The sequence below is a fragment of the Falco punctatus genome (genome assembly GCF_963210335.1).
Source record: "Falco punctatus genome assembly, chromosome: 6".
Classification (NCBI taxonomy): Eukaryota; Metazoa; Chordata; class Aves; order Falconiformes; family Falconidae; genus Falco; species Falco punctatus.
The window spans coordinates 11817068-11839308 of record NC_137585.1 but is presented as its reverse complement, the minus strand read 5'-3'; the positions used below and the strand labels follow the sequence as shown (position 1 = coordinate 11839308).

The 22241-nt window shown below is 39.0% G+C and overlaps 1 protein-coding gene across 1 annotated transcript in view; it reads right to left on the bottom strand.

The window, feature by feature from the left end:
* Window positions 1–22241, bottom strand: part of LOC308065854 (potassium voltage-gated channel subfamily KQT member 1-like) — a 520908-nt gene that overhangs the window by 477399 nt on the left and 21268 nt on the right. The window contains exon 2 of the mRNA XM_080392405.1: window positions 10561–10651. Coding sequence (XP_080248531.1) covers window positions 10561–10651 — 91 coding nt within the window. The remainder of the gene's footprint in view (window positions 1–10560; window positions 10652–22241) is intronic.

Below are 22241 nucleotides of genomic sequence, written 5' to 3'. Positions count from 1 at the left end.
TCATGTAGCAGATAAGCTTATAGAATATGTTGAAAGGCTTGTGGAATCATTTTTTTCTTAATATTTTTAATATATGAAACAATATTCCATATCTATTTTAATGATGTTTTATATTCTAATAATATAATACTCCTGATCTATTTTTTCATCTTCCCACATACCAATAAGAAGCTCAGAAAGAAACAGGGATTCTCCCTCTTGTTTTATCTCTTACAGGTTTACAAGAAGTAAAAGAATAGAGCAAAAGCTTTTGAGTCATGTGTTTATTTTTATTCAGATGTATTCTAAACTAATATAGTCTGACTCTTCCATAGTGTTAAAGAAATGGTGTGTTTTTTTCTACTGAAGCAGTTTACCGGTCAGTGCCTTTAAAGGATCAGACATCTCATTAACACCTGCTTTTACACAGGCAACATACACTACATTAATATTATAAAATGCCATTAAACATTAAGGGGCCTACTCTATATGCTATAATCTGTAGGAAATTCATTATCATCTGTAAGAAATGATCTGGTGAGGCCAGCAGAAGAAGTACCTGTGAATTTCATGTACTAGGCTATCAACATATCACTTTATTAAACAGACCTAGAGAAGGCCATAAGTGCTAGTGTCACATGGCAAAGCACAGATTCAGAATTATAAATTGGCACAAATAAATAGTCAATCAGTTTTACTTTCTAACACTGATTGCTTTGATGGGATGGAGAAAATGCCCTCAAACCTATTAGAATGCATACAGTTCACCATAAATCATAAGAAGACCAAATTAAGATTACATACCATGCAGCCTTTTTTCTACTCTGCTAACAGATTAAAGATGGCACAGCATTTTATGATATGACTACATAGATTAAGTGGGAGAAGGGACAAAAGTTGACACAAAAATAAAGGAATGGGAGAGCTCCTCCACTATAGACAAGAAAAGTGCATTCTCTTTTAAAAACATATTTGAAAATGGTGTCATTAATGCACTACTTCCAAAAATGAAAAGCCATCCTGAGGTTCAGTTCAGAAACAGAGCAGTTAAATACATACATGCCTTAGGTGGCTTAAGTCAACTATCACTAGCTGCTCTGAAGTTTGGGTACTTTGAGAAGTCTGTCCTACATATAGAACAGGAAGATGTATTCATGGCATTGATGCAGAAGAAATCATTATATAAAGCCAAAACCAAGCACTGACTTGAGGAAAGACACAGAACTGTGTGACTCTTCTACAGCCTAGCACTCTTCGATCAGATCCTCCCTTCAAGCCCTGACTCCTAAATACAGCCACAGCATGAGCTTCCATCCTGAAAAGCTTAAGCAGCAGCTGATTTGGGAGCTCCTAATCTTCCATCTCAGTTTATTCTCCGGAATTTTAGTAAAAGCTATTTGGTGAATGTAGTCACCACATGAGGACTGCTAGCAACCAAGCAATGTGAGAGGGCGGCGAGGGTTCGCAACAAGGGCAACAAGTGAGGACCCTGAAAAGAAAGTCTTTAAAAGCACTGTGTACCCTCTGTTACTGTAGCACTATGAACTACAAGTGTTAATGTATTTGGAAGATACATTGTTGTTTTTTTTCCAGCGAAGAAACCAGAGGAAAATGGACGTGTAAAGTCTGTCTCCCAAAGGATGAGGTACCACAGGAGCTGAGGTCATCTAGAAAAAACACTGGAATCCAGGATGCAGCCCTGCTGAAACAGGGAAGGTGATCACAGCTGAAACACTAAGACTATTCACCTTGTTTGTGGCTCTGCTGCAGAAAGCTTCTAGGACAGCACATGCCGTTTAAAGTCTTATCTTATAAGCCTGAGAAAACTACAGCAGGAAACCACTCATCAGGACTGTAGTGACCCCTGGTGAAAGAAAAAAAGACTCAGAAGTGCTTTACATATTTTAATAGATAATAGTTTTGTAAGAAAGTCTTCATTGTTTGCATTGAAAACAGACCACTATCAGAGATACAACACTGAAATAAATAAGCTTTGATCCAATTCAATATATCAACTCCTACACCGTTTTGCCATTACCACTTAGCCTGAAAATGTTGCAGTGATTCTGCATTCAGATATGTGCTCTGAACTGGAAAGCACATTAAGATAGACAGTACTTCCTATCCCTCCTTCATTTCCATTGCAATGACCACAACATTAAATACATCATGGCATACAAGTGGAAATTAAATTAACAAAGTTGAATCAGTATGATTTATAGCAAAATCATAATATTTTCTCGAAGTCAAGAAGACTCAGTATTCTTAAATTTTAAAAGTTAATATCAAAATATTACAAGAGTGAAAAATTTCCCTTTCACCTACAACGCTGTCATACAAATTGAAGATTTATTGCATTCTGTTACTCATAGTGTGTAAAAACATCATGTGTATGATAAAAATGTTTTGTTCTTGTTTTTAGAACAGCACAATTAGTTAATTTACTCCCACAAGCTAAGAACCCCTCTTTTTGCAAGATCATTTACAATAAAAGTAAAAATCTGTCTTTTGTAAACTACCATGGTGACCTCTCCTGGTAGAAAAATATATGACCTCTAACCATGAAAATAATCACATTAATCCTCAAAGGAGGAATTACACCTGGCCCACTTTAAAGTTTATTTTTTAACGCCGTATCCTTAAAGATTTAGATGCCACTTACAAATCAAAACTGACACAAAAACTACAAGATCATTAAGGAAACATTACATCCTCCTGCTGTATAGGCAAAAGCCTATACAAGAGGCTTTGGCAACTTTTAAAAATTAATTCTTCAATAGAACCATCTTAGAGTAAGATAAAATTATAACTATATATTAAGGAATTAACATTTGGGACAAAGTTGAAGGATAAAATGTTACCTAAAAGTGATACAATGAAGGAAACCTGAAAAGATAGATGAACATAAGCATATGAGCTATTTGCTGAAAACAGTAATTTTTTCCTTTTCTGGAATAAATTTTTAAAATAAAAACAATAATTTCCATAGGAACTTTAATAAAAAATTCTCCTAAACAATTTTTTTGTTTGTTTGTTTTAGTCTCAGTCACTTAGCTACTGTGGGGGAAAGGATTCTCCTCCTTTACTTTGCTCTCATGAGGATCTAAATGTACTATTGCATTCAGCTCTGGGGCCCCCAACATAAGAAGGACAGGGACATGTTTGAGCAAGTTCAGAGAAGGACCATAAAGAGGATCAGAGGGCTGGAGCACCTCTCATACGAAGGCAGGTGGAGAGAGTTCGTGTTGTTCAGCCTAGAGAAGAAAAGGCTCTGGGAAGACCTTGCAGCAGCATTCGAGTACCTAAAGAGGGCCTACAAGAAAGCTGGAGAGGGACTTTTAACAAGGGCATGTAGCAATAGGACAAGGGAGAATGCCTTTAAATTGAAAGAGGATAGATTTAGATTAGTTATTAGAAGGAAATTCTTTGTTGTGAGCATGGCGAGACACTGGAACAGGTTGCCCAGAGAAGTTATGGATGCCCCGTGTCTGGAAGTATCAAAGGCCAGGCTGGATGGGGCTTTAAGCAACCTGATTGAGTGGACGGTGTCCCTGCCCATGACAGGGGGATTGGAACTAGATGATCTTTAAGGTCCCTTCCAACCCAAACCATTCTATAATTCTATGAATCTAAAAACTTCAAGATTTGCGTGTGGTCAAGCAAAAAGTCTGTGCTAATACATCAGCAACTCTTTGAGAATAGTTCAAGATATTCCTTGCTTTAAACAACACCCAATAATACTACCTAGTGAAAATATATTAATTCGTTACATAGTATACACACACCTGAAATAAATCTTTATACATCAGGAAGCAGACATCCACATAAGTTTGATGACCTGCCACAGAAGAAAGTGGCTGAAGAAGAAGCGTAACTTCAATAAATAACCACAATAAATAAGATTTTAGAGGACAATTCTTAGAACAAGGAGTATGAAAGGGAGACTTACATACAAGTTACAAATGTTAAAAGTAAAAAATAACAGTTAAGCAAACAGAATTTTTGTCATGAAACACATAATAAGCAATCAACACTGATTTGATTGATCTGTTAAAGTCACAAGAAAAATTTCAACAAGTGAAAGCAAAAGCAAGTAAAATGGTCAGAATGCTGGGTAATATGGTCAATGGAAATTGAGTTGACCCGTGACAAGAATCCATGGTAATGATAAAAGTGCATATATTTATTTTAAGAACAAGTAGGTTAAAACCAACTCTAGTATTTAAAGGCTAACTTTTTCTTCTTTTAGTTATTTGTCACCAGACCATCTGTAAATATATCGGTGAAGGACTGAAGGATGAAACCACTTCAAACGGGTAGGTTTTTCAATTAAAAAGAAATAATACTATGCCTGTTATCTTAATTTCTCAGAATATGCATTTTGAAAGAATTTTACATTAAAAAATGAATTAAAAGATACAGATAAGGATGGTGGAACAAAGCAACAGCTGTCAGGTTTTGCCTTCTTCAAGGTGAACACTGTTCAGAAGCGAGGTTCCTGCCAGAAAAGTGCATGTGGATGCAGCTCGGCGGGTCGGGTAGGAATCACAAACTCATTCTGCACTCAGTCACACGTTATTTAAGGAGCACTTATGAAAACTATTGGGAAGGTAGCAAGTAAACACAAGTAATAATTAGAAGTCAATTTTATCAAAGACAGAAAGTGAACAGTATTGACTCAAGATTAAGTATTGACTGTAAAGAAATAATCACTGTTCTTGACTTTTATTTGGAAGAAGCTATTAAAAAGGCAAATGAATCCTGACAAAAATCTTCATGAGTACCAACAGTAATGAAGCAGGTTGGGGAGGACAACATGACACCTATTTAAGAGTTTTTTTCTTCCCTGTTTTTACCAAGAGTATTAATCCATTTTTTTAAAGGAATTTTAAACCAGTAAACCGGTTCCAAAATTCTGATGATCACATGCGTGTTGGGAACTGGCTTTACCATGTGGTCCACAAAAAGGCAAGAAAGCCACATTTGCTCCCCTACCCTCAAATTCTACTATTAGAACAAAATACACCCCCTGGTTACTCACCTTGTGCTACTTAGGCATGGCATGATAATTTGTGAGCTGTATCTCAAGTTCATAAACACTATCTTGGGCAGGATAATTTCAGAAACTTAGGTTTAGTATACAATAGAATAAGTCCTCTCAACAGTCCCAGTTACGGACCTGCCCATAGTCATCCCTCACACTGCTCTTTCAGCTCAGTACGCTGCTCGGTTTTGCAAATTTGTTCTGGTGATCAAAATGGAGGATTTTGTAAGAGAGTAACAGCCTGAATATTTAGGGCATGAGATACTGGAAAAAATGCACAGGGACATCAGATAGAGGACTTAAAAGACACATGACAGAATTCCTTCAGTAGTCAGGTATTATGAACTTAGTGCACTAGATCATAGTCTGACAACAGGCTACTAAATGTGACATCACGGTGGACGTTTGTCATAGACCACATGATCAAGATAAGAAGGCAAAATCTTCTTTAAAGAACTCAAGAAAGTTTCTACATCATGCCCTGGTTCTTATAGAGGACTTTAATTCAGCTAGCACCTATTCGAAGAGCAACACAGTGAGATGCAAGCAATTGGACAGATCTCTGAAGTGTTTCAGAAGTAACATTTAGATACAGGTATTAAGTGGGCATCTGGGAATGAAACAGCTGGATCTGCTGTTCAGATACACAAGGAAAAATTAGTTTGGGATATAATAATCAATGACAATGCCTTGGATGTAGCATCCAAGAAATAATGTGATTCAAGACCCTGAAGTACAGACCCTACCTTTCAGGAAAACAAACTTCCAAATATTCAGGGAACTGAAAGATGGGATCCCATGGGAGACAGGTCTGAAGTGTTAACAAGCTCACCATAGCCAGTAGATCTTTAAAGACAAGCTCCTATAAATGCAAGGAAGTGATGAAAGTTATCAGGATAACAAGGGAAGTGATTACCCCCCTTTACTATGCACGCATGAAATTGCACCTAGAATACTGCACCTGTTTTTTCCACCACTACAAGAAGCAAGTTCTGCATAGGGCCATCAAGGTGGTCAGGGTGTTGGGCAACATGTCCCATGAGGAGAGGTAGAGGAAAATGGACTTGTTCAGCCTGGAGAAATGAATGCATGGAGGACCTCTGAGATGCCTCTCAATACATCCAAGGAGTTAATTGAGAAGATGGAGCCAGGTTCTTAACAGCAGTACATGGCAGGAAGATGAAAGAAAACAGAAGAATGACAGAAGGACGAAAGACAACAAACCAAAATTGAAACAAGGAAGGTTCATACTGGATACAAGGAAAATTATCTTCATCATGAGGGATAGTCAGGCATTGGAACAGGCTTCCCTGAAAGGCTACACAATCTCCATCTTGGCAGGTTTTCAAGACCCGATGGAATAACGTCCTGAGCAACCTGGTCTGATCTTATCACTGATCCTGTTTTAAGCAGGAGGTTGGACTGGAGACCCGAATTATTTGTGACTGTATGAAAAGAAAAAACTACTAAGGCACATGGTTCCAGAGTTCTGTGAGATCTAGCATTTGCATACTATGCAGTATGACAAGTGGAGATGCTATTACCTCCCATTATGCAATCTGTAACTAGAATGGGCACAATCATTTTGGAAAAACCTGTTTGCCCTTCCTGGCTGGCAAATTCCATCTGCAGAGCTGAACAGAGGGGCAGACAGTGCAAGTTTAGAAAGCAGATAGCAATGTAGTATCACCGTAAGTGTTGCAAACACTTTATTCACAACTGTGGCCCATTCCATTGTGCTTGTTTCCCCAGACATTATACAAGAACTTTCTCATGTGGTAGATCCTAAATAATGATGAATAGACAACTGAAAAAGCTCCTAAGAGTACAGATCCAGGACCAAGGAAAGCAGGGGAAACTAAAAATTCCTTTTCATACCACACTTCATGTAGCTATCTGAATAAAAGCCAACTGCAGACTGTGGATTGTGAAATAAAATGTACATCGTTGTTCTACCTAGAAGTCTTGTGATCTTGTGATTTGAAACTCCAAGCTTCTCTCTGCAAGTATAAAAAAATTGGGAGGAATTATGTTCTTCACCATCTACTCTGTTGGTGTTTATCAGCATGATTCATTGTGCCAGCGCCACTGTCACTTTCCTCATTTGCTGGCTTGCTAAATAATCAGAGGAGAAAAAAAAACCCAACCAGGAATTAATGAAGATCACAAAATGTATGTATATGGAAAAATTAAATTAGATTATCTCAGACAGAGCTGGCAAAACCACTCTCAAGAGTGGTAGTGAATACACAAAATAATTGGTAGCATGAGAATAAAAACCTCCTTCAAATGACTGCATTTTCAAGTTCTAGACAAGCAACTTCACCAGTTCTACTGCCATGGAAGTAAACTGATTTTACCACAGTGATGATCAGATGGAGATATTTACATGTTGTGTTTTCTTCACAAATGCAGAGAACAGTAGTTTCCTTGAAGTCCAAGCAAGGACGTCAAATAGAGCAATTTCTGGCCTTTGGGGAGGCATAGCATCAGCCTATATCAGAAGCTGTGACTATGCAACGCCTCCAATAGTCTCAGAGATGACAGGTTTGCATTAACATTCAAATGCAGTGTCAAAGAGCGATATATTTTTCCTCCAGAATTCACTTAAATTTACACAGACTTGAAAACATGGCGGGGGGGTGGGGGTGGGGGTGGGGAGGTGTGAGCAGGGAGAGAGTGTAAGGGTTTGGGGCTTTTTTTACAATAAGTTCCAGCAACTGCTTGTTCAGTCTCCTTTTTCCCTTCAAACTACAAACACTGCTTTGGAGGGCCTTCTTGTTATGATATCCTCTCCTTGGTATACTCACATAGCTTGTCTAAATGATGATAGGCTTCACACTTGACTAGAAATTATCTTATGCCACCCAGATGTATTAAGAATATTAAAAAAATAAGTCTTTAAAATACAAGACTTTAGTGGTTTAGGACACATCTACAGTTACATCTGTTACTAATGTGCCATATTGACCCCAGTGACCCAAAATTGTATTTGGCACATCATATAACCCTCTCTAAAAAAATATAAAAACATTTAAATGTCTGCAAGTAGCAAATGCTGTCCTTCTTGTCAGCCCTTGCCAACTTTCAACATCACAATTTTGAAGTTCATCCTTCCCAACTGTTAATCTACCTCAATATAATGAAAAGCAGTTTTTCCAAAAGAGAGAAAATCCCACTAGCATCACGTACTAGTACTTATTTGCTATTGACACACTAACAGGGATATACAAAGAATTACAGGTTCCTTCAATCAGGAAAGAAAAAAATCAATTTCATTTTGAACTTGATCAAATGGATGCTTTGGTCCAATTTTGTTTCTTATGATACTGTCAGTCTGCACTGCTCTCAAACACTCTCAAGAGAGCAGAGTGGCATGGAAGGCAGAATGCATAGGCATGTGTTTTCATATTTTCATGAGAGAAGCTGTTTCTGGTTATATAAACAGTCAACTATGGTATGAAGTAGATCAGAGTAATAACCTACTACCAAGTAAAGAGAGCGATGATGTCCAGGCCTCTGCAGGGTTAGCATTCTCCTGGGTAAAATGAGACATGCAGTTCGAAATTCCTTCAGGTAAAGTTGGGGAAAAGTGCTCCGAGAGGAGTCTAACCATTTAGCTACTAGAAACAAGAACCCTTACAACTCTATGAAAAAATAAACTAAGTTAACTAGCTCTGAACAATTTTTCAAGTGTTGTAATTGAAGTGAATTTATTTCAGAGCAAACTCTAAGACTCACAGGTTCAAGGTAAATGCTTCCTAAGCACGTGAATCTACAGTAGCCAGCAGAACAGCTAACCTCTGTGCTGGCTGTTTCTAGGAAGGAAACTAAGAAAACAACAGGGAGGAAAATAAACTCAAGAGAGGTGTCCTCCAGGGTAAGGTTGTAACACAGTGTGGCCAAGAAATTGTTCTAGTGCTGCCACTGACTATGCATGATTCATTTATTAGATGAAAACATCACTTAAAAATAGTTAGCAATGCTATGTGGGCACTTTGTGAACCACACATCTGTCTTCATCTGGTTAGTTTTTGTCCAATTATTTGTGTCTGCCCATGCATATACTGCCTACATAAAAACAATCAGCTAAGCATTGAATCCTTGCCGATATTACTGTTTTGAGCGGTGGTTACCCAGACCTATAATCACTCTACATCTCTCAGTTAGTATGAGAGGACTACATATGACTGGCAGAACACTGCACTTTGTTTGACACTAAATATGGCTTAAAGGCCAAGCAACATTAGTTACAGGATTAACATTAATCCAAATCCCAAAATAACTCACGGATCCTGATGACTTAGTCAATTGCACACAAAAGCTGCATATACTTAATGTAGTCTAAGCTACAGGAAAACAAACAAGTAACCAATTTTTATTTTCAAACCAGATAGAAAACCAAAATCCATCACATTAGAAGTCACCACTTAGAAAAAAGAAGTTACAATAAGAATACTGAGATTGTCCCACACTGAGATCAGAGGATTTGAATGACTAAAATACAGATTTTGTGAGCACCTCTTTGAAAGTTATTTACTCCATTTTTATCAAGGATGTTTAGGCTCCATTCTTAACTTTCTACAGGTGCAAAGGGGCAGGGGGGAACAAAGGAGGAGCATTATGCAGAGTCCTCATGCAAATTATTTGTACTTTTATTTCCCACCTACTTCAAATTAACACTTAAAAATATTGTATACGTATTGCAAGTTTATAGATGGTTGCTGGATGTGATGTCACGTTTTTAAGAGACTTAATAGCTCAGGACTGGTAATACATTCAGGTACATTTTATCTGCAAATTAGCCACTCAGTCCGGCAACAACATTTTTACCTGGCCACTGTGAAAATAATAAGCATCCTCTGTAAATCTCCAAGTAAACAATTTCTTCTATCACAACACCTGTTATTACTTAAGATCCTAATAGCAAGAAAAGGACATTAGATAAGCAACACAATCTCTATGCTTTTGCAAAACACCAAGTACAAAACTTAATGTATGCTCAAGAACCTGACACCTTAGTGGATTTCTAACAGCTACAACAGTTAACAAGCACCAACTTCAAAGCCAAAACACTGATGTATAGAAGTGTGCTAGCTCTTCCTTCCTGTTCTATATACTGGCAAAGTAGTCTGACACTTACCATCAAGATGTACATACTTCTGAAAAGCATGGTTCTTGGTCATTTTTTTACCATAACACTTTGAAGAGATGTTGTAAAAATACATTCCTGCCTATAGAATACCCTGTTCCACACTGAACACCCATTGTCTACTATAAGAGCTACAGGTTAGTTTCATACCCTATGAAAAGCAAGTATTTAAGAACTGTTAATCTATCAAGTACCCTCTTAGTTTAAAGATATAGCAATCATCCACATCAAACTATGACCTTCCTTTAATGAAAGCAGGTACTATTTAAAACGTCCTGGTAGCATCTTTTGCACAAGTAATTTTAACAGTTATTTGCCTTGTTTACCTAAAGCAATTTAAATTTAGTCAAACTGATTAGAGTCTTTCCCAAAAAAGTTTACTTACCATCCAGAAAAGGGTTCCACTGGCAAATTCAGAATAATGCTCTATAGTAGATAATACACTGAATATTAAACAAATCAGCACCAAGAGAAATCTGTAAAAAGAAAAGAGTGCTTAGTGAGTCATCCAGTTGAATTGGAAATCTAGACCTAGTTTTAGCTCTCTCATTCACATAACTTTTTCATCACAAGTACTTTGTGTTTAATCAATTAATTCTTCCTAGTCAAGTGAATGTCATCATTTTTCATTCAATAACTTTCAAGAAACATGGAATAAAAATGACAGGAAGGATGAATTATGTCACATTATCCAGTATAATTTCCCAAAGAAACTTGTCATAGTGAAAGTTTCATTTTTCACTGATTGCTATATAACTTACATGCTGCAGTAGAAAGGTGTTACAATTGATAATGCATTAATTAAAGTAGAATTAGACATATGAGTGGAGTGAGGAACAGTAACTTCAATGAAAAATGTTCCATTAAATGCATTCCATAAATTCAAAACATACATAAATACAGAAGAAATATCTACTACCACAGTATTTCTAGTATCACCATTCAGACCAAGAAAAAAAAACTCAGAAGTCTCAAAATATATACTCCTGCCTCAAAAAAAAAGCAATTAATAAAAGTGGAATTGAAAAGTTATGAGAATTGGAAAACAAATGTGCAATTGGATCCTAGTTGATTAAACGCTTAAATGCTGGCAGAATACCCATTACTTTGATGTGTACAGTGTCTCAGCCATCTTTCCACCATTGGTAACATTAAATATTTAAACAACTGGTGAAAATAAGTGATGTATGACTAACTCTGATGGAGATACCAGGAAGACAAGACTTCTGATATGTTTGCACTATAGTTGTCACCATCTTTTAAGGTCACGTGTAAACAAGAGAAAAGTAAGAAAACTGAAAATTCTTCCACTAACAGCCAGAAACATTGCCTCTTGTGTACCAGCTCTTCCAGCTGTCATTTCCTCTGATTCCATGCCAAGAGGCTGTATCTAAACTCCTAATCTCCCAAACCAGCAATTAAAACCTCTTACAGTCCTGCATGTGATGAGATATTTTTCCAATGAGAAACCCATCTGAAGAAGACAAACACTACTGACGAGGCTAGTTGGAGAACTTGAAAACAAACGACAGACTAAAAAACAGCTCTGGTGGCTATACTATTAAAATTGTGAGACTTCAGCAAACAGAAATAAATATATGAACTATATTTAGTATACTTTTGGTAGCTTTTACATGAAAAACATAGGAGGAAGAGCTTAACAGGAAGGGGAAAGATTCATGTTCAACCTAGAGACCAGTGACAAGATGAGCTCCTTAGGAGTCTCTCCAGGGACTTGCCCTGGTAATTTTTATCAGTGTTCCAGAATAGGACATGAAATGCACCTGACCGAGTCCCACACATGACACCAAACCAGGGGTTCAGTCATTAAACCTGAGGGCAGAGACACCGGTTAGCGGTGCCTGGACAGGCTAAGGAACAAGCCTAAAGGATTCCCATAAAACACAACATGAACAAATGTCAAATCCTGCACACAGTATGGGGCAGGCCCAAATATACATCAGATGAAGACTGGCCATATCTTGGGCTGCATCATCTGTAACCCTACCAGCATGTGAAGGGCAGTGATGGTTCCATTTTGCCAGACTATACCTGGGGTGGTGCACACAGACAGGGCCCAGAGTACAGCAGAGAAGTGACAGACCGAAGGGAGCTTGGCAGAGGGCAAGAGCAGCATGTGGACAACCCTGACCCAGCATGAGGAGCGATGGGTGCCACCACTCTAATGGCAGAGGAAGCCCTGACTCTACTGCCCACCATGTATCCCACTTGCCCCAAAGTCCTGTGCATCTTCCAGTCACCTCATCTGTTTGCTTCACCTCTTTCTGTCCCTGGGAGTTGCCATTTTGTAAAACATTGTACACCACTTGTTCACAGCCTGCTCTGTGACTGGCTGATAGGACCAGCTGCCTCTTCCTGTCTACACCAGAAAGGTGTCAGAGTGTGACGCTCCTGCCTATGACATACCTGGAGACTCACATTTTTTTTATGTGATACTCCACATGTTTTCATACTTCTCTATGACTGGTTGGTTGCCATTTTTCTGAAAACATCCTACCCACATGATCTCAGACCACTCTTTGGCTGCTCATTTCCTGTGGACTATGAAGTGTTCATATTAATATATATGTGTGCATTTTTGTATATGCATAGTTTCTCTATATAGAAGTAGATATACATAATATATAGACTACATATAGACTATAGAATTGGGGTGGGCTGACCTTGGCTGGCTGCCAGATGCCCACCCAGCTGCTCTCTCACTCCCCTTCCTCAACAGAAGTGGAGAAAATAAGATTAAAAGGCTCATGAGGCAAGACAAAGACAAGGAGATTAACTTAAACTATTGGCAGTTAAAATAGATGTGGACAGTTAAAATAGATGTGGACAGTGAGAAACAAAGAAAATGAAAACTTTTCTGCCCCCAATTTCCTATCCCAGGCTCAGCTCCTCTTCTTCATTCCTAGCTCCTATGCCTCCTTCCCTCACACACGCCCTGAGTGACATGGGGGAGTGGGGAACGGGGGTTTGCGGTCTGTCCGTAACACTCTGTCTCTGCCCCTCCTTCCTCCTCTTCCTCACACTGTTCCTCTGTTCCACCATGGGCCCTTCCACAGGCTGCAGTCCTTCAGGACAAGCCGGCTCCAGCACTGGCTCTGCAGGGGTCACAGGGCAACCTCTGCTCGGGTGCCTGGAGCCCCTCCCGCCCCTCCTGCTCTCACCCTGGTGTCTGCAGGGCTCTTCCCCACGCTTTTTTTCCTCACTTTTCTCTGCCTATGTGTATTTCTGCCCTTCCTTAAGTGTGTTCCCCAGGACACAGCTCCACCTTGGCTGCCGGGCCCAGCCGTGCCCTGCAGCAGTCGGCTGGAGCCGGTTGGAACCGGCTGTGTCCAGCACGGGGCGGCCACAGCCTCTCCTCACAGAGCCGGCCCCTGCAGCCCCCGCTGCCGGCGCCTGGGCACCAAAGCCCAGTACAAGAATACATAATATAGAATATAGCATACAGAAAGTAAGTGTAAATACACGTATATAGATATAAAATAGATATAAAAATAGATATAGATATAAAATAGCTCATCTAAGACAATTCACCCCAATGCAAGCTGATGGTTTTCAATGGGCTGGAGGGGTAGCCATTGCCATAACGTGCCATCATGACTGAGCCCCCCCCCAAGAAAAGGGAGCAACGTATGACCCTGCAAGGCCATCATCTCTCCTCCCCACCAGCCTGGGCTCAGCTCCCTCAGGAAGCCCATTGTGGCTCAGTCAATATCTACCTGCAAGGCTGAGCATACCGTGCAGAAGAGGCAAAAGCCCTCTGATGGCTCTTGTCCACTGCCAGAACTGGGACAGTGGTGTCACCTGCATGACAGCTATTGCTCCTACTCCTCTTGCAACCCTTTAGGGGTCATTCAGGAAAGACAATGCACCTAGCGCAGGTCTTGGACAGTCATGGGAAACCATGATCATCTCACCTGACTTTCTTTCTGCACCACCTCTAGCTAATTTCACCCATTTATTTCCAATACAATGACAATTCAATTTCTATAGCATCCTCCCCCTGCATAGGTTTCTGACACCTAATTGCACTTTAAAAAGTTCTCTATGAGTTATTTATAGTTACAGTATAATTACTGTGTAGTTACTGAAGAGTTGGTCAAAGTACAAGTACTTTATAGTTACTGTTTTCTGTAAAGCAGAAAACCAAATCTGCACAGGAAAATTCTGTGATGCTCATCTCAGGAATTTGTGTGATTGGATCCTGTTGTTGGGCTATTTTTAACTATTTCTGTCATCTACAGGTGTGAAAGTTATTTAGTTGAACTCTTAGTCCTCCATCAAACCTTGCTTAAGCGATGGGTAGCGAGTGGTACATCTCCAATATGCTGAAACAGTAACACTGATTTGTAAATCAGTACTGTCAAACAGAAGGGGAAAAGATCATCTGGATAGATCTATTTAATATTTTATTTTTTTTGTGATGGGCTTGCAAAGGTAATGGTTCCTCTCTGTCTATTCTGAGCTGTGAGCTCTGCTGGGATAAGAATGGCTATCCACCGCTATGTATTCTGGTTCAGGCATTACTGTAAAGTAAATTTTTCAGATGCTTCTAAGTTAGGTGTGGTAGCATAATATTGTAAGATGATAACTAAAAGGAAAATAGCACTAGTAATTATCATACAAGTTTAGGGTTTCTACAGAAGTAGAGGACTAGCCAGCCTAAATTACTTGATTGGTAAAACTTAGGGATTCAGAAAATCAGACATGCAATTCCACTATGCATGCTACAGGAAACAGGAAGCAATAATAAATACCATTCTTTCCAGCTTTGTAATTCATAACTCACAGGGAATTCGACAGAATGTTGATGTTTATTATAATGCCTGAAGGTAATTCTCTACAGTATTTTTTTGTTTTCATCACCTTAATAAACATTTTAAATTGTTTCCATATCTTTAGCTAGCTGATTTATTTCAGTACAAATCAAAATTTACGATTTAAAACACTACTCCTATCTAACACAAAAGAGAAAATGGGCTTCCTTTTTTCTTTTAAAAAATATAATGGGAATATAATAGAAAAGGAACTGTATAAATTTTGTGAAGTCCATATGAAGAATGACTTTACCATGCTATATAATAGAAGAATGTTTAAGAAAACCAATGTCATAAAATGCATTATCTGTGAGCTCTTCTTGCAGGTAGCTTTTATTTCCAGTGCTCAGTTGCTACTACAAATCACAATAAATATGTGGTCAATTCGCAGTCCAACTTGTCTGGAGCTGCCAATGAGCCTTTTTATCAGCACCCTGCTCTGTCCGCTCTACTTGGATGCTGTGGTTTAAAGCAGCAGCCCTGTTGGTGAAAGCACTGTCCCTGCTTATGGTGGGGTCAGCCCCTGCTCCTGCTTTGCTCCATCTCATGGAGTAGCCCTGACCTTGTTGCATCCTGAAAAACCCATAGAAAAGAGCAGCAGAAAGAGATTTGTTAGGCAGAGTCACAGGAAAAAAATGGTCATATACTACCTCAACCTCTCACAATGCCCATCATGTTTATGGAAGAATTTTGATGGATTGAGTGTAACCTGTGCTGAATATACAGAAAGTTGAGATCAGACATAGGGGGGATGGGGGTTTAATGTGGTCTGATTGTTTGTGGCAGTCTCTTTTTTCAATAACCATATCGGGGGTCAGAAGTTTGTGCTGTTTGGCAACAAACCCCTCCGAATTCCCTGGCTTCAAGACTGTTCTGCAAGTGACTCTGGCCTCCCAGCCAGATTGCTAGGGTCTTGTCCTGGGAGGTGGAAGATGTGGGTATGAATCTCAGTCTCAGAAGGGTATTAAGCCCAAGCACATGCTTTAGCTCCGAAGCAGAAGGAGCTCGTCATTAGCACCAAGTAGAAAGACTTGGCCAGACATAGGGGAATGATTTTAGGCACCTTGTTGTAAGGAGACAGCTTCAGATTGCAAAATATGTTCTTACCCAGGCATAGAGTTCAGAGCTGTTGGTTCTATCCCAAGGGTCTAACTAACATTTTGATCTGTTGGTAGAATTAATAAATAAACATTACCCTGCATTGATTTTCAAAGGGGAATTTGAAACAGTTCAGTATTTTTTCTGAAATCTGCTCAAAGGAGACTAAGACATCTAAAAAGGCAAGATTTTGGAGGTTCCTAACTAATCCCTCAAAGGGCAACAATCTTCAGGATGCCTTCAGTAAGCCTCTCCTGATGCCTAGCTACTATCTGGTTGTCTTGAACTCTGTTCCTGAGCATGCCCTGCATTGGCCTTGTCTTAGCTGAGAGCCAGCTAGTAAAGGGCTAAGATTCAGCAGCACTGTGTAAAAGAACAAGCCAGACCTGCACTGCCAGGAGTAAAGGAGAGAAGGAGCCAATGGGGAAACATGTTTATCATGCTTACTGAAAATTAAAATCTGGTTTCTCAGAGTCTCTCATATTCAGGAAGCTGTTTCACCACTTTTGATGGTATTAACAAAGGAAAATGTGTTCACGGTAGGCATCTTAATGATTTCTAGTTCTTCATGAATGGCAAATACCTAGGGTTGAAATGTCTTTAGGAAAAATAAGGCTGAAAGGGAAAAATGTAGATAATGCATCTTAGTCAAGGCTAGCAGCACCTTTAGCACAGGACAGATAGTAGGCATGTTCTCATGATTCACTAGTTGCACAAACCATCACCCGGTCCTGCTACTTCTTTCACTTCAACATACACAAGTTGCCAAGCACATTATTCAGCAGTTTAACTTTCAGTCCTAAATTCTTCTGTCTCTGAAAATGGTGGTATGTTTAGAAGGTACAAAGATCTGCCCAAGTCATAATAAAACTGATGCATTGTTTTAATGAGCTGCTACACTGACCAAAGATGTCAGCCAGCAGAGGGGGCAGAAGTCCGGCTTTCTCCCTGCAGGCAGTATGACTAGAGAGTGATACTCAAAAAAAGAAAAAAAAAGGAGGGGGGATGGGGAAAGAAAGAAAAGAAAACCAGAGCAAAACGTTGAGAGGAGACATTGAAACACGAGCCAGCCTTTGTCAAATGGAAAAGAGAAAGCTGATAAGGAGTTTAGAGCAAAAGTGTATTGCCAGTGTCCGATACGATAAGAGTCTAGGCATAGGAATATGCACATCTCAAGCCTTTCTTTAACAGAGTAGCGCTGCTTTCCATATAACAAAAATGCAGGTATAAAAGTAAGGTGACCAGGGTTATAATATTCTCTTTTTCTTCATACATTTAATCTGAGAGAAGTACAATACTACACAGAAGCCCTCACAGTCACTGAGTACCCCACTCCGTTGGATGCTGTGCTGTATCACACAGTTTCTTATCCAGACAGCTTTTACTTTCAATTAGTAATTCCAGTGATGGGTAAACGGCGAAGATGCAAAGAGGTGAACAGACTTGTCCAACATCAGGACAGTGTCAAAAACATTCAGAACCTGGATCTCTTGAAACTTCAATAGTCATGGCAACATAGGAACTTTGCCAGTCCCTGAAATAACCACATCAAACTCCAGCATAAATTTACCAAACACTTCTTGAACCTAACCATTCTGTTGTTTCTCATCTTTTTTATGAGGCTTATGTACCATTCCTACCGTTGTTACATACCTTATTTCCAAGCAAAATGCATGTATAAAGGTATGGAAAGCTTCCTCTGAGTACAGCCCCTACATTTCTTCCAGATCCTTTTCGTTTCAGTTACCTCCTTTCCAAGTTCCTTTGTCTTCTTTTACTACCCTCACTATTAAAAAATAAAAACTCAAGGATAACTCACATTCTAAATATCAAGATACTGTGGATGACAGTGCTCTTTACACCTTTTCTCCTTTTCCACTCTAAGTTAAGCAAAGAGACGAACTGGATATTCTTACATACTCTGCAGACACTATCACTACATCTTCAACTACATCTTCAACTACATCTCCTATTAGGCCTCAGAAAAAGTAATTAAATCTGTAAACTTCAAAAAAAAAGAGGTTTACAAAATTTCGAGAAAAGGGTGATGCAAAGTACCAAGATGCATGTGTGTAACAATGTATACAAGAGGGCAGTTGGTGGCATTCATTTACTAAGGGACACAGCACTGTCCCTTAGTTTTTGTAACTTCCAGCTAGTCGTTGGTTCCCTCCTGTATTTATGTGTTGAGGATCTTTTCTCTCTCTCTTTTTCCATTTCCAAACCACACATTAAAACCATTCAAAGGACACTTAAAATTTATGGCACTATATATCCTGACCAGCGGGTGTCGCTCTTTCTCAATGAATAACAAAGGTATCACTGCTAGCACAGGATAGGCTGGACATGCTACAGATAAAGTACCATGTCCTCTATTAAATGCATTTATTTGAAATGTAGATTCACTGCTGATCACTTCTTGTCATAAAAGATCAAGACTTGCTTTTTGCAAGAGGGGAAGGGTTAGCTTCAGATCACCTCGATATATTCCAGTTACAATAATCTCCTTTCCCAAATCCAAACCATAATGTAAAATGTTTCTGGTAATGTCAAGCAGAAAGGTTTTCTCTTTTTACACTACACTATTAACAATTTGAGGCACTGAAATTCCCACATCTAGTGACCATGTTTGTCACTTCTGTCAACTGCATGACACAACAGCATGATACCTACAAAGCACACAAAAGTTAAAGTTATCGGTGAAGAACACTTGAGACCAGAATTCAGAGCAAGGCAGGCAAGGATGGTACCAGCTCTAAGCAGTACTAGACTACCATACTGTGCTATTCCAAGACAACTCAAAGTAGAGACCGGTGGGCTTGAGACTCTTGATCTTGATTCCAAAAAATGAATTATTACAGTCTGTTTATTGGGACCTGGAAGAATAACAAGCCTGGTATAGAAACATTAGGTAATGTCAGAAAGCCTGATATTTAGCCTGAATGCCAGAAAGCACAAGGAGACATTAGCAACTGACGTTATTATGGGGAAATGAGCAGATTCTTTGACCAAGTGATAAAAAGCTGTGCTAAGCAGTGACAAAAGCAACTGAACTACAAGCATGAGGGCAGCTCCCATAAGTACAGATTAAGTTGCAGTGAGGAAAAAGTCAAAGATAAATACAGATTAATGAGTAAGTGCATCAAGTTCCTCACTATTACCAATAACAAGAACAGCAACAACAAAAACAACAACAACAAAAAAAGCAAGCAAGTTCAGTTCAAAGGCAGTTCACCTAGTCAACCAGTAAGTCATGAACTGATAGCAAAGATGTTGTTCCAGTGATCTCTAATCACAGCAAAGCTCTGGCACAGAAACAATAGACTTTAGAAAAAGTCTGTGTAGAAAAGTTCAGAAAGTTTAGGAAAGAAGACTCTACAAGAATTCGTATGGAATTAGAGACGTGCTGCAGGTATCAGGCTATTGCACAGCTCAGCAGCAAACTGCAGGGGCAGCATTCTTGCAAGTAGTTTTGTCACTGGGGAAAGCTGTGTCCTATATATTAAAAAAAAGTTATCTTCTTACTGAGCCTACCTTGGCTGAAAGATACAGCCATCGAGTGTCCTCAATTGTAAAACCAATCCCAGTGATTTTTCCCTTTATGTGATGGGAAGACCATATTCACTTTCCAGTTAGGTAATTTATGTGGGGAGAAAATAAGTGTTAATAGACATTAAAACCGGTATTAATTACCAAGACAATTGTCAAGACCCTCTGTAGGCACTAATCTCAGCCTGTCCTAGTCCCCAGGGAGACTGCCCTGCACACACACACACCCTCACCCCGGCCCTGCTCCCCAGGTGGTGCTGTGTGATGGGTTCTGGCTGCAAGCTCCTGCCATGCTGGCCCTGGGGACCCCCCAATGCTTCCCATGCCCTGAGGAGCTGCTGGCCCCTGCAGAGCTCTGACAGCATCCAACCCTTCCTTGCAAGGCAGGGGAGGTCTAACTGCTCTTACTGAACCCTTTTCTGCAGTGTAGCATTGTGTTACTGCTTCAAAATGAAGCTTTCAAATTGTACTGAAACAGGTACTTTTGTAGAATTGGTTTGTAGAATATGGAAGCCTTTCAGTGAGATATGAAACTGTGCTTACTGAATGCTCACCTGCTGTTTTAGTCTGCAGCTTCTGTCTGTTACACCAAAGGTGAATCAAGTTTTCCTAAGTGAACAACAACAAAATGCTACAAAACTAAAGACATGATCTGGAATTGATTGTGTCCTCCTAGTTCCAAAGTATCTCATGGATTAATGAGGAGCCTCTTCCTAGGTTGCCTGGTAGAATCCATACTATTAGATAACAGAACCTAGAAATCACTTTTCACAGCTGTGATTTTACTGTAATGTAGGTTATTCTAAACCTTTTCTTGCTGAACAGTAGTTTTAATTGTTGACTCTCCAATTGTACTGATACCAAAGGATTTAGTGTTTAAAAAAAAAAAAAAATCTGAAGAGTATATGCAACCCTTTCTAATTAAAATAATACAAACTACCATGCACACAAAGGATAGAAGAGCCTTACATAGCGATCTTATATAAGGCTTTATAAAAATACTGCCTCTTTAGCTACCACTGGATTAAGGCATTTCTAAAATAGGTCGTAGCCCACAGGAGGAATGTATTTTCCTTCACACACAAAACCTGAGTGACTGCAGCACATCTACCTCCTGAACTGAATTAGGGAACATATTACCAGCAGATCACACAGACTGCTACAGATCATTTTGCTTCCTAATCTATTAGTGAGAGAAAGCACAAATCCCACGATCTGACTGTTTTGCCAATACTGTGTGTCTGCTAACATGTGATTAGTCATTCAATATGAGAATATTTTGAGGAATGTAAGACCGACAATCTGTTATAAATCAAGCCTGACTTAAGAAGATTCTTAAGAATTAAGAGTAGGGCTCAGACTGAAGAAAGCAGCTGGGGACTGTTCAGATCTCAGTACATTTATGATGGGAAAAAAGGCAAAAAGGAAAATAAGAGGTATGCCAGTTTTAGGTTTTGTAACCTGTGTAAGATGTTCTGCTTATATACAAGTAAAGGGTTCCCACCATGATGAATTTCCATTCAGAACTATTATTTGATGCCTTTTACAGCTTTCTAAGCATGTAATATACACTCAGCCAAAGGATTGGAGCACTATATTTTCCTCTATAAGAAAGGAGAGCAATTCCTGGAAAAGGGCTATGATGGAGGATTACAGGGAGAAGCTAATTTATGAAATGGCCATGGCCAAATAAAATCTCTGACTGAAGTGCCTGAAGCTGTTGATTGGGTTACTGCTCACTTGGTAATTTCTTGTTTCTGTTGTCCTGTTTTGATGATAAAGATAATTTTCTGTTCATGATGTGTTTTCTCATCTCATTTCCTTCCACAGTTTTTGTAGCTAAAATAGCTATTCTCTACAGAGACAGAAAATTCTGGACACCTTTTTAGACACCAAACAGGAGACAACAGGTACCTGTTTTGCAGGTAATACCTGTAGCTCACTTTAATTTCTGTTATAACCATAAATAGTCATCACTCCTGAAAATTAAGATTATAGAATAAATTGTTAAATATCATATTGCCAATTGTAAAAAAGATTCAAATTTTTGTCTTGAATATCAAGAAAAATAAATGTAAGAATCCCCAAATGGAACCATTGAAAGTGTTATTAGTTGTAAACAATTTGGATGATGAATACAAACACACTCAAGTATATCAAAATAAAGTTAAGCTTCTTACTAGCAAAGACAAAGGCATCTCGAGAAGCAGACGGCATTTATTGCTTTCTCTATCCAAAGCTCAACTTTTGTCCTCATGAAACCTCATACTCAAATTAAATGCTGTGTATTCTTACATACTATAAAAAAGTGAGAATTACCTGTCGACTTCCTGATGTGTAAAAAAATTAAAGTTTTTTACCTGTATATTGCAATGAACATTTCAGAAGCTGTAAAACATGCTGATTCCATGATAGCAGAATTTGTTCCTGGCTTCAGCTCTGCTCCATAACCTCCCACTTGAAAACATAACCTTAAAAATAATACACTATATGTTGTCATTGTCCATCTGTATCTACAGAGAACCCAAAATGATGGAAAGGATGTGTCAGTGTCTATTTGCCCTTAGATCCATAATCCTTATAA